Source organism: Ictidomys tridecemlineatus, unplaced genomic scaffold, assembly GCF_052094955.1.
Source record: "Ictidomys tridecemlineatus isolate mIctTri1 unplaced genomic scaffold, mIctTri1.hap1 Scaffold_54, whole genome shotgun sequence".
Classification (NCBI taxonomy): domain Eukaryota; kingdom Metazoa; phylum Chordata; class Mammalia; order Rodentia; family Sciuridae; genus Ictidomys; species Ictidomys tridecemlineatus.
In genome coordinates this window covers 29288-42678 of record NW_027523576.1, presented here as the reverse complement: position 1 = coordinate 42678, position 13391 = coordinate 29288, and the positions used below count along the sequence as shown (strand labels likewise).

Genomic DNA, 13391 nt, shown 5'->3' with positions numbered 1-13391 from the left:
TTGCCTAATTTTTTTTTTTTAGTTTTTGATGGACCTTTATTTTATTTATTTGTATGCAATGCTGAGAATCAAACTCAGTGCCTCATATGTTAGACAAGCACTCTACCACTGAGCTACAACCCCAGGCCCTCCATTCACTATTGGTCTATGAATTTGACTGCTGGTGAAGTCTGCCCCACTGGCTCAGCATCTCAGCACCTGAGACACATTAAATGACATTTGGGAAGATTTTACCTACTAAAGGTCATTGACATCATTTTGTGGTGGAACTTAAAAGGCCAGGGAAATAATTCATTCTTAATTCTGTAAGTCAAGTTTTCCCTATTCTTGAAAGTTTTGGAGCATGAAAATAACAAATCGTAATGGTGCGTGATTCATTTTCATAACCTTATAGAGTTAAAGACAGTTCAGAAGTCAGTAGTGTTCATATATAGATGCAATGTCTTCTGGAAAATGGGAGAACTCATATGTTATTCCTTCTCAAATTAACTGAATCCCCCCTTGCTATGAGTTCTCCTACACTCTGTGTGTGCAGATGGTGGGGGGAGGTTCAGATCAGTGCTGCCAAGCCCTGCACTGGTGCAGGATAATGCTTATAGCTATGCTTACAGACCAGAACCTTTAAAAACACAAAATACAGTAATTATGGCTTCATAGCACCATACTGGATGGGTTAAAATAAACAATTAGTCATCATCTAATTTACTGATAAAATGAGAGTGAGCAACACAAAAGTAGAATGCTGTTGATGCCATTATTGGGGATTTTTTTGAAAAATTGTTTCTCGTCTCCCACTGGATAACTGTGCACTATGATGAAGTATTCGTAAGTGTCAATCTAAAATCGATTGCAGTTCTGTACTGTTTGCTGTAAGTATATAGTATAAAGATCTGGACCATTGACTGCATTTGAAAAAGTTTAATTACCATGTCCAGGAAGCAAGTCAAAACAGGACTTGAGCTATATTATATTCCATTTAGAAGAAAAGGGAAGAAAAACACAGAATTTATGAGACTATGAACAGTGATTATTCAAGCTAACTTGTACTAGGCCAGACTTTCCTGGAAGGCCTGCTAAACACAGATTGTGGGTCCCACCCCTAGAGTTTCTGGTGCTGTTGGTCTGGTTGAAAACTACAGTTTTAGAGCATAAGGCCTTTGAAGAAAAATATTTTAGTTGTAAATGGTTTACACAAGCTAGTCATACCTAAACATTTGCTTTTAGGTGAGTTACAATCTCTGGCCTATTTTTGATTTCTAGTCATCTTTATTCTTGCTTTTCTCTCACTTAAGATATTTTTTTTTAACTCACATGTACCTATATCACTCTCTGCTCTATTTCGTACCTTTGGCAACAAATATCCTTGAAAGCCTTCATTATGGTAATGCCTCTACTTTGTAGAGAAAAATTGGCAAGCTTTACCTGGGTCTACTTTCTCAGTATTTGGGATCTGAGACACTTCTGAAACACCCATGTCCTCAGTCACAGGTTGATTCAAGAGGCTGGGCTCTTCAGGATGGTTCATATTAAAATGATGACGCAGGAGGTTTGGCTCTTCATGAAGATTTCTATTAAGACGATTTGTGTTCTCTTTAGGAAAATCATCTTCATGGGGTGGCTGCATCTCTACAAGGGAGAAGAATGCATTGAGCCAGATGGATGACACTATCTACCCCCACTTAAGCCCAATGATCAGCACTCCCCCTCAGCACACAGTTCCAGATACCTCAACACTGCCCTCCATGTCCTGGCATGAGCCCATGAGAACAACTGGGCAAGGATACGGGAGGGTTAATTGTTTTCATCCCATTTAAAGGATGACTGAACTATACAGTCAAATTTATAAAGAAGCCTTTAATCCAAAGTATTTAATCCAAAGTATTTCATAAACAAATACATTTATGATAGAGGCTTCAATAACTTACATTCCCTTGGCAAACCAACATACACTCACATGAATAAATGTGCAGAAGAGAATTCTGGTCCAGAACAAAAGTGCAAAATGTCTATTCTGCTCAGAAATAACAGGAACTCTTTCATCTACAAGTGTGCTGGTCTCAATGAGCCAGTATAGAGAAGGGAATTCCATAAGTCTAGCTTGCTTAATGTGCCTTTCAAATATGTTCAAAGTAACCTAGGAGCCAAATGGTGAACCTATCTCCTTCCTGAGCTCAGGACATAGACCAATAGGATCCAGAGCAAAGATTATCTCTTTTCAGGTTCATATTCTACCCTGAACATTCACTTGCACTTTGCATTCTTATCCAAAATATATCTGCTTTCATTAAATGTACAACTGTTTTCTTCCCCAAAAAACTTTCCTCCTTTCCCATTTCCATATCACCTCGTTCCTTGTCCATCATGTCTACCCTTTTGGCTGTGGTTTCAGTTTTCTTTAAAATCTTCCAAATTATACTCATTTCTTGTTTCTTTTCTTTGGTTTCTAGATAAGGATTGATTTCTTTTTTCAAAAGTTTATAAGCATCAGTCTTCTCCTGTTCGTTTGAGACCTGAGAAATGTTGCTGGTTTTGTTTTTTTCACTTTCTGGCACTTTCAATTTATCTGGTAGTATTTCTCCAAAAAGTTCAAGTGAAGTTTGTTCACCCTGAGCATTATCTGTTTGACTATCTGCATGAGGATGGTTCTTCTGAGCCAAAAATTGTTCCTCAAGATCCACAGTGTTTTCTGAGAATGCACTTTCAATTTGTTGTGAGTTTGCTACTACTGGTTTAGGTTCAGGTTCAACATCCTGGGAGACTTCAGGAAATTGTCCCACTTTTTCTATAGCTTTCTCAGAATCTTCATTTGCAGAATCATACAATTCCAAAAATCCTAGAAGTTCTTCTACGTTATAATTATCAAAATCATCTCCTCCAACATCAAAACATACAAAATCTTTCTCCTGTAAGGAAAAGAAAACCATTAATGTGTCAATAACAAAGTATCACAAAAGCAAACTCATCCACGCTCCCAAATTCAGGATTGGTTCTAAAGAATCTTTGAGGTCAACCACATTACCCTCCTCCAACCCCCACTGCCTAACTCCATCTATAGCTGAGTAAATCTGTCTTTTTCTAGACTACAGTGTTAGAAAGTCTATTCTTTCTTTCTTTCTTTTTTTAACATGGGTCATATTCTTTAAAAAGCATAATGAGTAAAAATGGTGACAATTTGGTCTCCAACTGCCTGACTCTTGGGTCTCTCTCAATTTGCTCTGAACATAAGTAGGGAAAGGCACGGTATCACTTATAGGATCCTCCAGCTCTTAATATCTACACCTATGTTTCAGAAATTTAACTCTTAATCATTTGCTCAGGAGAAGCTGGAAGATCCTGCAGCATTGAGAAAAATGAATCAGTTTTAAAGTATCTTACTGAGATACAAGTACATTGGATGGAATAAAGAATGATATTAAGGAGGCTCCTCACATTATTATTACCACAAGAACAAACTGAAAACAAGATTCAACAAGGTATACACCTTTATCTTCATCACGGTTTCACAGTCACTAAGATCTCTCTCAGGATTATGTGTATATTATCTAATCTTCCTTCTTGCTACTAGTAAGCAAATTGATATAAAAGGAGCCATAGTATGAATGGACATGTTTTTAAAAAAATTCCATTCCTAATTAAATCTTCATAATATTCTGCGGGGGTTCCGGGGGTGGGGGAGGCAGTTCAATGTAGTAGGGATGAGTGATTTCCTCTCCTCATCACATGCATTTCTAAGCCATGAGGGATGCATGTAATGGGAAATACAATGAGAAGGCAGAGTTCAAAACAAATGAGTTCTCTGTAATCAGTGAACTGCTGTCACAGCTTAAATGCCAAGAACTCTCTTTACCAACAATGAAGTCCAACAAGCAACAGAAGTGATTTTATGGCCCCTGAGATTATAAAGAAATTTTAGGAACAGCAACAACAAACAGGATGACTTTATCCATTCAGTCCATCTAATCTAAGAACTGTCCTAGCCTAGCAGTTTGCATATTCTACAGCCACTACAAAGAGCTGCCCAAAGATGTTTCAGTGTTGGTGGGCATCAATTACTATACAATTTAAAACTCTAGAAAATAATCAGCTGAAGTGAGAATTCTAGAACACGAAATACTTTCAGTCACAAAATCAATTTAAGTCAGAGCACCATACAGGAATGTTGTATAAAGGAAGCAGTTGGGGCCTTAAAAGATCTGAGACTGAACATCACCTGAAACGCTCAGGTCCCCTTTTCCAAATCTATAACATGTCTATGATCCCGTATATGACTAAGAATAAGAAACCTTTGTAAGTACATATTTCTAGCCTAGTATAAAAGTTAGAGTTTATTAATTTAACCTAAATATACTTAAAATGTCTAATAACTATCCAATGAGTTTTGCCTGTAAAATGAAATTATTTGCCTCTTAGAATATCTGTTTCAATATATTAGACAACTCTCAGATTATAATATAATCACCCTTGAATGCCTTTCAAACTTTTTTTTTTACAGGTAGTCTGATTTCAAATGAAAATCTGACACACAAATGTTAGATTGCCCCCCAAACACATTATAAAACATTCAGAAGCAGTTAACTGAATATAACTGATGGATTTATAAGCCAGTTTACAATTGAGAACAAAAAAGAAATCCATAACTTACATCTGTTGGAATTTGTAGCTCTTCTTTAGTATGTTCACGAACTACCTTGATGAAATCTTTTGGAAAGTATCCAAACATACTGCCAACCTATAGTGCAAAAGAGACAAATATCAAATAAATTCTGTACAAGGAATATAAATAAGAGATTTCTCAGAAGTGGCAGGAAATATAGACATAATAGATAGGTATATGGTATAACCAAGAAAGAAAGTTGCTATAACAATTACACTGAGATTATTATTCCAAATAAAAATTAAGTACAGAACTATTAAAGCAACATTTCCAACCACTGAAGTTTTCTTTTTTACATTTAGCTTAATTCTCAACACAGAGCATATAAAGTTAAGACTTCTGAAGTAAATAAAAGATCTGCATAGAAGATTATTGGATACTATATGGTTAAAACTATGTAAATCAAAGCTGGTTATAAATGCAATTCCAAATAACCTCTAGCAAGAATTTACCTGTACATTTTGTAGCATTGCTCATAAACCAATATTTATGTCTTTCTTAACCAATACACAATAGTCATAAAAATTAATAAGTAAAAACAATACAAAAATCTCTAAAATGTATTACCACTATAGCAGATGTATTGATAGTATATGCTTTCCTAGCTTTGTCCAAATCTACTTTTACAAGCACTTGGGGAGTGCTGAGGGCCATTGTCAAGTAGGAATGAAGCTTCAAAATTTCCTTGCCAGCGTACCCCATGTTAAATGGATTTCGCTGTTGACATTGCATGTAAGGTGACCTTGCTCAAGGACCAAGGCAGATCTGGGTTTAGAGCTGATCAGGTTTGAGGAAGTATCCCACTCCTTAGGGTGTTCCCGGTTTAAGACAAAAGGAGTTTTAGGGAAGTTGGAGGTTGAAGATTATTGCTGCTGGGAGTAGGGCGTGCCTGCAGCCTGAGTTCCCGCTGAGTTCTCCTGGAGAAAAAGTTTTTAGGAGGTGAATTGTTCGGGAGATTGGATTGCCCCCGAACCTGTGTGGAGGCGGTGTGAGTCGGGAATAAAGAATAGCTGTTTGAATCTACAAGGCTGTGAGTGCCTTCTGATTCTGTGCCCAGCCAAGACTGCGGCATTATGGTGGCCCGTACGTGGGATGTCTGAAGCTTGGGGGTAAGTGAATTTGCTCGCTCCTGAAAGAGAGCAAAAAAATGGGTGACCATTTCAAAAAACAATGTGTTCTTGTTTTGATTTATTTTGTTTTCATTTCAAGTGGCCTGTTCCTAGAACTTTCTCAGGCAAACTAAGGAAAATGGTTGACTCAAGGTTTGAAGTTGTTAACCTTCGAGGAAGAAAAATTGTTAGAGGAAGGAGGTACCCCAGTAAGACCAAGAAAAACTATGGCATATGTTGATACAATACAAAAATGTAGCCCATGGCTTTATAAAGATGAGTTATTAAGTATATCAATGGGACCATGATGGTATCCTGTACAAGGATTTTTCTTCAACAAGAAAGAGATGACTAGTTCTGTTCACTATACTTGTCTTGGTTTTTACAGACAGCTGATTCATTTACAAAGCTAAAATGTTAAAATATCAACCACTAAATATGAAATCAAGTACTCTTTACTTATTAAGTTCCATAAGGTAATATATTTAAACATTATGTGTGTTTTCATAAATTGGCAAATGGAAAAATGTTTAATATTGCTTTGGTCTGTGTCTTTGCTGAAACAAGGTTACTAAGTGTTAAGATTCTATCATGTGTAATTTATATACAGAGAGTATAAGAAGTTTCAGCTGGGTTTCAATTACAGTATAACAGTACCTTAAAAAACATGAAAGTATTTCATCTTATTAAAGTGGAGTAATTTTATAAGGGTTGTTTTAGAATGTGAATTTATAAAAAGGGTTAATGGTTAAAAAAGAGGTATAAAAAGATTCAAGATGTGGAAATATATTTTAATATAAAAGGTTAAAGGAAAAAGAAATGTTTCTAGTTGAGATAACCTCTGTGTGGTAAAGTGAAAATTTGTAAAATGCCATTTAAAAAGATTTTGAGGAAACTAGATTTAATTTAAAAGCTTGAGAAAGGTAGAAAGAAAAAAAAGGTATTTGTACATGGCAGATTGAGACAAAGCTTCTTAATGGAGTAAAAAAGAGCCTTTGGTTGAAGGGCAGCCATGTAAACTAATATTAAGTGATTTAAACAAAATCTAAGCCTCGTTTAAAAGAGTGAAGCTGTAGGTGGTGAAAAAGTACATTTAATAGTACAGTATAGATGATAAATGAAATGCTTTAAATGGTTAAATTGAAGGAAGATTGCTTTACTCATCAAACTATTAAAATGTACTTATTAAACTAAAAAGAGGGAGATGAGATAATCTTTGTTTGGTAAAGTAAAAAGTTGTAAAATGTCTAAGTACATTGCAAAAAGCTTTAAAAGGTTAAATTGAAGGTGGTTAAGATGCCTTCACGATGGAGGAAAAAAATATAACCCATGAAAATGGGAAGATAATAAGATAAAAGATTTAGATAAAGAAGATTAAAAATTTGAAGTGGAAAACTTCAAAAACAGAAGTACAAAAAGGTAAAAAAAATGAGAGAAGATGTATAAAGATAAAGATATAGGAAGATAAAAAGATGTAGAAAGACAAGAATTTTATACCCACAAAATAGGAAATGAAAGAAAACTAGGAGAGAAGAAAGCAACTAAGGGTAAATATAAAAACCTTAGAAGAAAACTAGAAGATAGAAATAAGATGGAAAATGGTTAAAAATGTCAAGTAAAGGTATTTCAGATAGAAAATACAAAGGGCTAAGACAACTATGGTTTCAAACCACATCTAAAAATTAAAAGGACTAAAGTAATTCTAAAAACTAAGGCAAAATGCTTTTGAAAGACTTAAATTTAAAAGGATCTTAAAGGGGTATATATCCCCCAAAGATAAACTTAAAATAACCCTTTTTTTTACTCTAAACTTTTTAAATTTGGATTCATCAGGACTTAATGCTGCGGAAAGACATATGTATCCAAAAAATGTACATAAGCCTAAGGTACTTTGGAAAGATATTCTAACAGGACATTGGAAAGCTCCTGACCCAGTGTTTGTCTGGAGTCGGGGTTCTGTTTTTGTGTTTCCACAGGGAGAACAGCAGCCGATTTAGATTCCAGAGACACTAACTAAAACAATTTCTACAGACCAAAAAGAAGATAATTTGACTCAAATCCATAACAGCTGATATCCAGAGCTCCAGCTTGGCTATTCTTACATCTGGGACAGTGATTAACCACGGTGCCTTTTTTCAATATCTATTTTATTATTGCATTTTTCCCACATCATAAAGTTCTATTTTATTTCTTGAGCTCATACAAACCTAGGTTAATGTTTTTCTGATCAGCTTTGTTTTTTGACTGTGTTTTATTTTTTGACTGTGGAGTTTTTAAACATTGCAATGGAGATTTTATCTAGGTAAAGCTACAAGGCTGTTATTATTGTCTTATGTGTTGTATGTTATGAGTGCACTGTTTTGTGTTGCATGTCAGTATGTGTGTATGTCCATATTTTTATATGAGGAGCGCTCATGAAAAAATGGATCCGAATTTTCTTTTTTTTTATTCACGTGATTTAAGTGGTTTAATCTAAATTAGGTAAACAGCTGTTAATGATTGTTTTCAAAGGTGGTTAACAGATCTGTTTGCTTACTATTGTTTTTAAAGGTGATTAACAGATCTGTTTGTTTACTTTCACTTTTCCTTTTCATTATATTTAATAATTCTGTTCAGGATAATGTCTCTTTAACATCATTGCCAGAATTCCCATCTCCATCCCAGTGCCAGTGAAGACTAAGAAAACCAAACTACAGCTTCTATGATAGCTATCACAGTAAACTGTATAAACTGATGCATCAATGAATATAACTCAACAAGTAATGCTCAATCAAGGACTTGATTTACTTTGGGAGGAAATGAACATATTGATAGACTCCTCCGATTTGAACTGCTTGCAGAACTTGCTTGGACTATATATGAGTTGCATGCATTGTGAACTATCGTCTGGTGCAGCGAATTGTGGTACTGCTGGCATATACTTGCTGATGGTGTCACTAGTGATGCAATTTCCTTGCCAGCGCACCCCATGTTAATTGTGGTAATGCTGGCATCTTTGCTGATGGTGTCACCAGTGACACAATTTTTCCAAAGGAGCCGTCAATTGGCTTGGTGTCGTGGCATTTCTGTATCCTCCTCCCTTCTACTAGTGATGGTCTAAAATTTGGGGGCCAACAGAGGTGAGGCAAGAACCTCACCCCCCCACTGGCACCAAGGTTAAATTTGGGGGCCAACAGAGGTGAGACAAGAACCTCACCCACCCACACTGGTGCTTAGGCCTATCCACAAGCATGGCTGAATGCTGGACCGGTAGTCAGTGAAGGGTTGATCTGGTTGCAGTGGATTCAACCCAAGACAGGAAACTGACGTCTAAAGGTCAGTTCTCCCATGACGGGTAAGAACCATATGTTGAATTGGACAACCTACCAGGCACAGTCCTTTAGCCACATTGCTTGTTGTTTAATTAATCAGAAGGGGGGAGAAAATTAATGCTGCAGTCTTGGCTGGGCACAGAATCAGGAGGCACTCACAGCCTTGTAGATTCAAACAGCTATTCTTTATTCCCGAATCACACCACCTCCACACCACACAGGTTCGGGGGCAATCCAATCTCCCTAACAATTCACCTCCTAAAAACTTTTTCTCCAGGAGAACTCAGCGGGAACTCAGGCTGCAGGCACACCCTACTCCCAGCAGCAATAATCTTCAACCTCCAACTTCCCTAAAACTCCTTTTGTCTTAAACCAGGAACACCCTAAGGAGTGGGATACTTCCTCAAACCTGATCAGCTCTAAACCCGGATCTGCCTTGGTCCTTGAGCAAGGTCACCTTACATGCAATGTCAACAGTGAAATCCATTTAACATGGGGTACGCTGGCAAGGAAATTTTGAAGCTTCATTCCTACTTGACAATGGCCCTCAGCAGGGGAGAAAATAATATTACAATATAATGCATATGAAACCACATATCAAGCTTCAGTTTCACCCAAAATAAATCCTCTGCAGAAAAGAACCCCATTTATTTTCAGCAGCAACAGTTAAATTATATGAAGTTACATAAAATATACAAAAGGTATATAAAGTTCCCTTGAGGAAGACACTCCTATTTCTAACTACTGACTAAAAGCAACAGAAGATTCTTGCCAATAATTAAAGGAAACTGATAGGCAAATCAAATGCCCAAAAAAGAAAATTAAAAAAGGCATCTTATCACTACCTCTAAAATATCCCCATTCATGAATGTTCTTGTTATATCTAGAAACCATCTGAGAGCCAGTATTAGTGGTAGAATACTGCCATGAAGATTAGATAAGGGATGGGGATGTGGCTCAAGTGGTAGCGCGCTCGCCTGGCATGTGTGCGGCCCGGGTTCGATCCTCAGCACCACATACCAACAAAGATGTTGTGTCCGCCGAGAACTAAAAAATAAATGTTGGAAATTCTCTCACTCTTTCTCCTCTCTCCTCTCACTCTCTCTTTTAAAAAAAAAAAAAAAGATTAGATAAGACGGAGCAATTAAAAGTTTCATCACTGCAGATAAAGTCTGAGACTCTAGAAAACCAACAACATTGCAGAATGAAAACTGAAAACTCAAAAGGAGAATCATTTTGAAAACTAAAGAGTTTTTAATTTCTTAAGTATAACACTTATGACATGAGAGGCGAGTCTGAGGGGAAATACACTTTTCCCTTCTGATGAAAATTCTATTAAGGTTAAATTTGGAAAAGGGAAAGAAACCAGAGATGTACGGAGAAAGGGAACACATTTATCTCTTCTTAATCTGTGTCAAATGAGACCATAGATTATATAAAGCTCCATAATTACACACTGGGTGGTATCCCATTTCTTGTGATATGAAAAAAATGATGCAGAATCATGGAGGCTCATGACTGGAAATAATTTTTATATCTAATTTTGCTTCCATACATCATCCCTGCCAAGGTGCTGTTGATTTGATTTGTGGGTGGGGAGCCAAGAACTGCCACAAGAGAACAAATTCTGCATAAGCTACTATCAGAACAAATGTACTTAAGTGCCACTGCCCTGAAAGGAAATATTCAAAAGGAAGATGGATTAGACAGTGGTCCTTTCCTAACTGAGTTTTTCATTTTATAGGGAGCTAAGATAAAACACAACCTGACTGAAGGCAAAGAAGACAAATGAATGCCAGAGGAGCAATGCAAACAAGGTGCCACCCAAACACTCATCAGTCGGCAAAGATCCTTTCTGGTCAGGTGCTGAAAGCAGGGCTCCTCAGGAAGACAGGATGAGTGCTGCCACCCAGAATGGCAAGAGTCCTAGGGATGAACAGAGTTAACAGGCTACAATGTGAGAGGAGAAAATGCAAATCAAGCCCATTTATCCAAAAGCTCAAAGAAGGAAAGAAAGACGACTACTACATGAAAAATGCCACTTAGGTACATGGAAAAACAGTTCCAAGTTTAAAGGTTACCAATCCTATTTGGTATACTTGAAAGAAACAATAGATGGTTCTTTATATGGAGTACTGCAACTGGGACTCTGTCTAAATATAAAGTTTGTACCCAGAGGCACCATGTTTCAAGATCATTCCCTAAGAGTCAGAAATGGCAACAAAATGAAACTAGTTTTCCATAGGGATTACTCTTATTTTCTGTCTTATTTTCTGCTGTGTGGTGTTTTATTTAGGGTGAGAACTTTCAAGGATGCAACCCGGAATGTCTCTAAACTGGAACATTCCTACAGTCATCAAAGACCCTTGCTACTATTTTACGTAAACAATCCACATATCACATTTTTTTAAATGAAAAGGACAATAATCATAAGCCACTAGGAGGACACTCCTAGTGAATCTCCCCATTTAAAATATCAAAGCATGATATAAACAATGTCATGTCTTTCATCAGAAGATCCATACAACTGGCTGGAAGTAGAACCCCTGGGGGAACCTTCAGGCATAGAATATAGGAAAAGCAGGAAATGGATGACCCAGAAGTTGCAAAAAAGAAAAAAAGGGGGGAAAAAAAGCACACAATGGACATAATATTCTGCTTTTTTAGAGTAAAAACAGCACAATTGATTAGGTAAAATACACAAAAAATCAACTTTAAATATGCATGCCTGAGTTACTATCTCAGACTTAATTTACAGGATTAACTCTAATGTCCATGAATCCTTCCCTTTTGAAACAGCAAAGCTAAGAATTGTCAGGTTTTCACCATGACGACCTTTATGATGTGTAGAGCCTTCTGGAACTTGATGTGAGGGGTAGCAACCACAACCAGTTCAGTTCTGTTTCAGAAAGTCTCCTGACTTTCTATGCTGTGCCAGGCCTAAGGTGTGTTAGGAGCACAGGGCCTGGCAAAGAGGTCAGGTTAACTCTACAAAGACCCCAAGAAATCAGTCATTTAAATCTACACTGCTACCCATCAAAAGTAAGAATATAACACCTGTCAAACTTTTACTTACACTTCCGGCCCAAAGTTCTGGTGATACCTCTGCAAGTTTATAGTAGACAAATACAGGGTCACCTTTTTTAAAATTTACAAAACGACAATCTGGTCCTGTGAAATCTTCAACAGCTTCACCTCGATACATTAACACTGTATATAAACATTGAAAAAAGAAAAAAACAAACATTAGGATTTGATTTTTCACAGTCCATATTGACTCATTAGGAAATATGAATCCCACTATGAACAAAAATCAAGTTTTTCCAGTACTCTCTGGAATCACTTTTAATTCACCTGCTCAAAGTATCTAAAATCCTTAGAGATTTTATTGCTATAAAATACAATATTCCCTGCAATTAGACGAGGGAAAAGGAAGCTTCTCTATTTTTCTCTGTGCTGAGAAATAAAAAGCAAAGTGGCTACCACCAACCATAGCTGGTTTCAGTGAAACTCTTGGTTCTTGCAGGCCTCCTCAATTTTTTTCTGTTTCAAAATCATAGAAAGCTTCATTTTGCAAATATGTAAATCCAAGTGTAGACATGGACAGGCTTAAGTATGGCTTCATGCAGAGATAATAGGGAAGAGGTTAGAATATCCAGGAACCCCCAAGGGGTTAATTAACTTGAACTAACTGCTAAAAGACATTACCTTTAAGTGGCTGCAAGTGCTACCATGCAGCTGTAAACACTGTCAATTTCATTTGCAGCAGAGTTGCTGTCTCTGGGTTTAGGATCTGGGTAAATAACCAGGAAATATATTTTCTCTGAGCAAATATTGTTGACTATATCCAACATTAAGATTGTTTCAAAACATCCTCATTCGTATTTTTTTTTAATAAACAAAATCAAAAGTGGGTATCCTATCTGACAAGGAACAAGTTTAACCACGAGAAAAGGTCAGGCAATACCTTCATGCTTAAAATGCAGGACTAGGATCACAATTGATCTAGAAACTGGTAGAAGCAACATTTTTCTTTTGGTTGACCAAATAGACAGTTTCTGATTTAAGATGAAATGGACAATAGATGTATGTAAAAAGCACAAAGAAATGGAAATAACACTTTTTCTAAAAGCCAATTAGCAGTAAAATACACGAGAATGTTTGTTTTATAAAAATATATGTCTGAGGAACAAACACAGATTTGGAGAGGGTAACTTGTTTTTTTGAAGCTAAAATAGGACTATTTTCAGAACTGTCAGCATCCTAATTCATATGTAATTAAGAGGCCAAGTTGAAGGTGAGAGACACTTAAAGGTG

At 36.6% G+C, this 13391-nt stretch overlaps 1 protein-coding gene across 6 annotated transcripts in view; it reads right to left on the bottom strand.

The window, feature by feature from the left end:
• The window catches only part of LOC144373969 (transport and Golgi organization protein 1 homolog), a 62389-nt gene that overhangs the window by 36247 nt on the left and 12751 nt on the right, over positions 1–13391 (bottom strand). For 4 of the 6 annotated variants that reach the window (XM_078036928.1, XM_078036931.1, XM_078036929.1 and 1 more), the window contains exons 2-5: positions 12151–12284; positions 4643–4729; positions 2345–2903; positions 1423–1626 (exon numbers count right to left, since the gene is read on the bottom strand). In XM_078036928.1, coding sequence (XP_077893054.1) covers positions 1423–1626; positions 2345–2903; positions 4643–4729; positions 12151–12279 — 979 coding nt within the window. In that variant the 5' untranslated portion in view covers positions 12280–12284. Of the gene's footprint in view, positions 1–1422; positions 1627–1726; positions 1891–1954; positions 2203–2344; positions 2904–4642; positions 4730–12150; positions 12285–13391 lie in introns of those variants that run through there. The other 2 variants (XM_078036932.1, XM_078036933.1) reach the window with 2 other exon arrangements.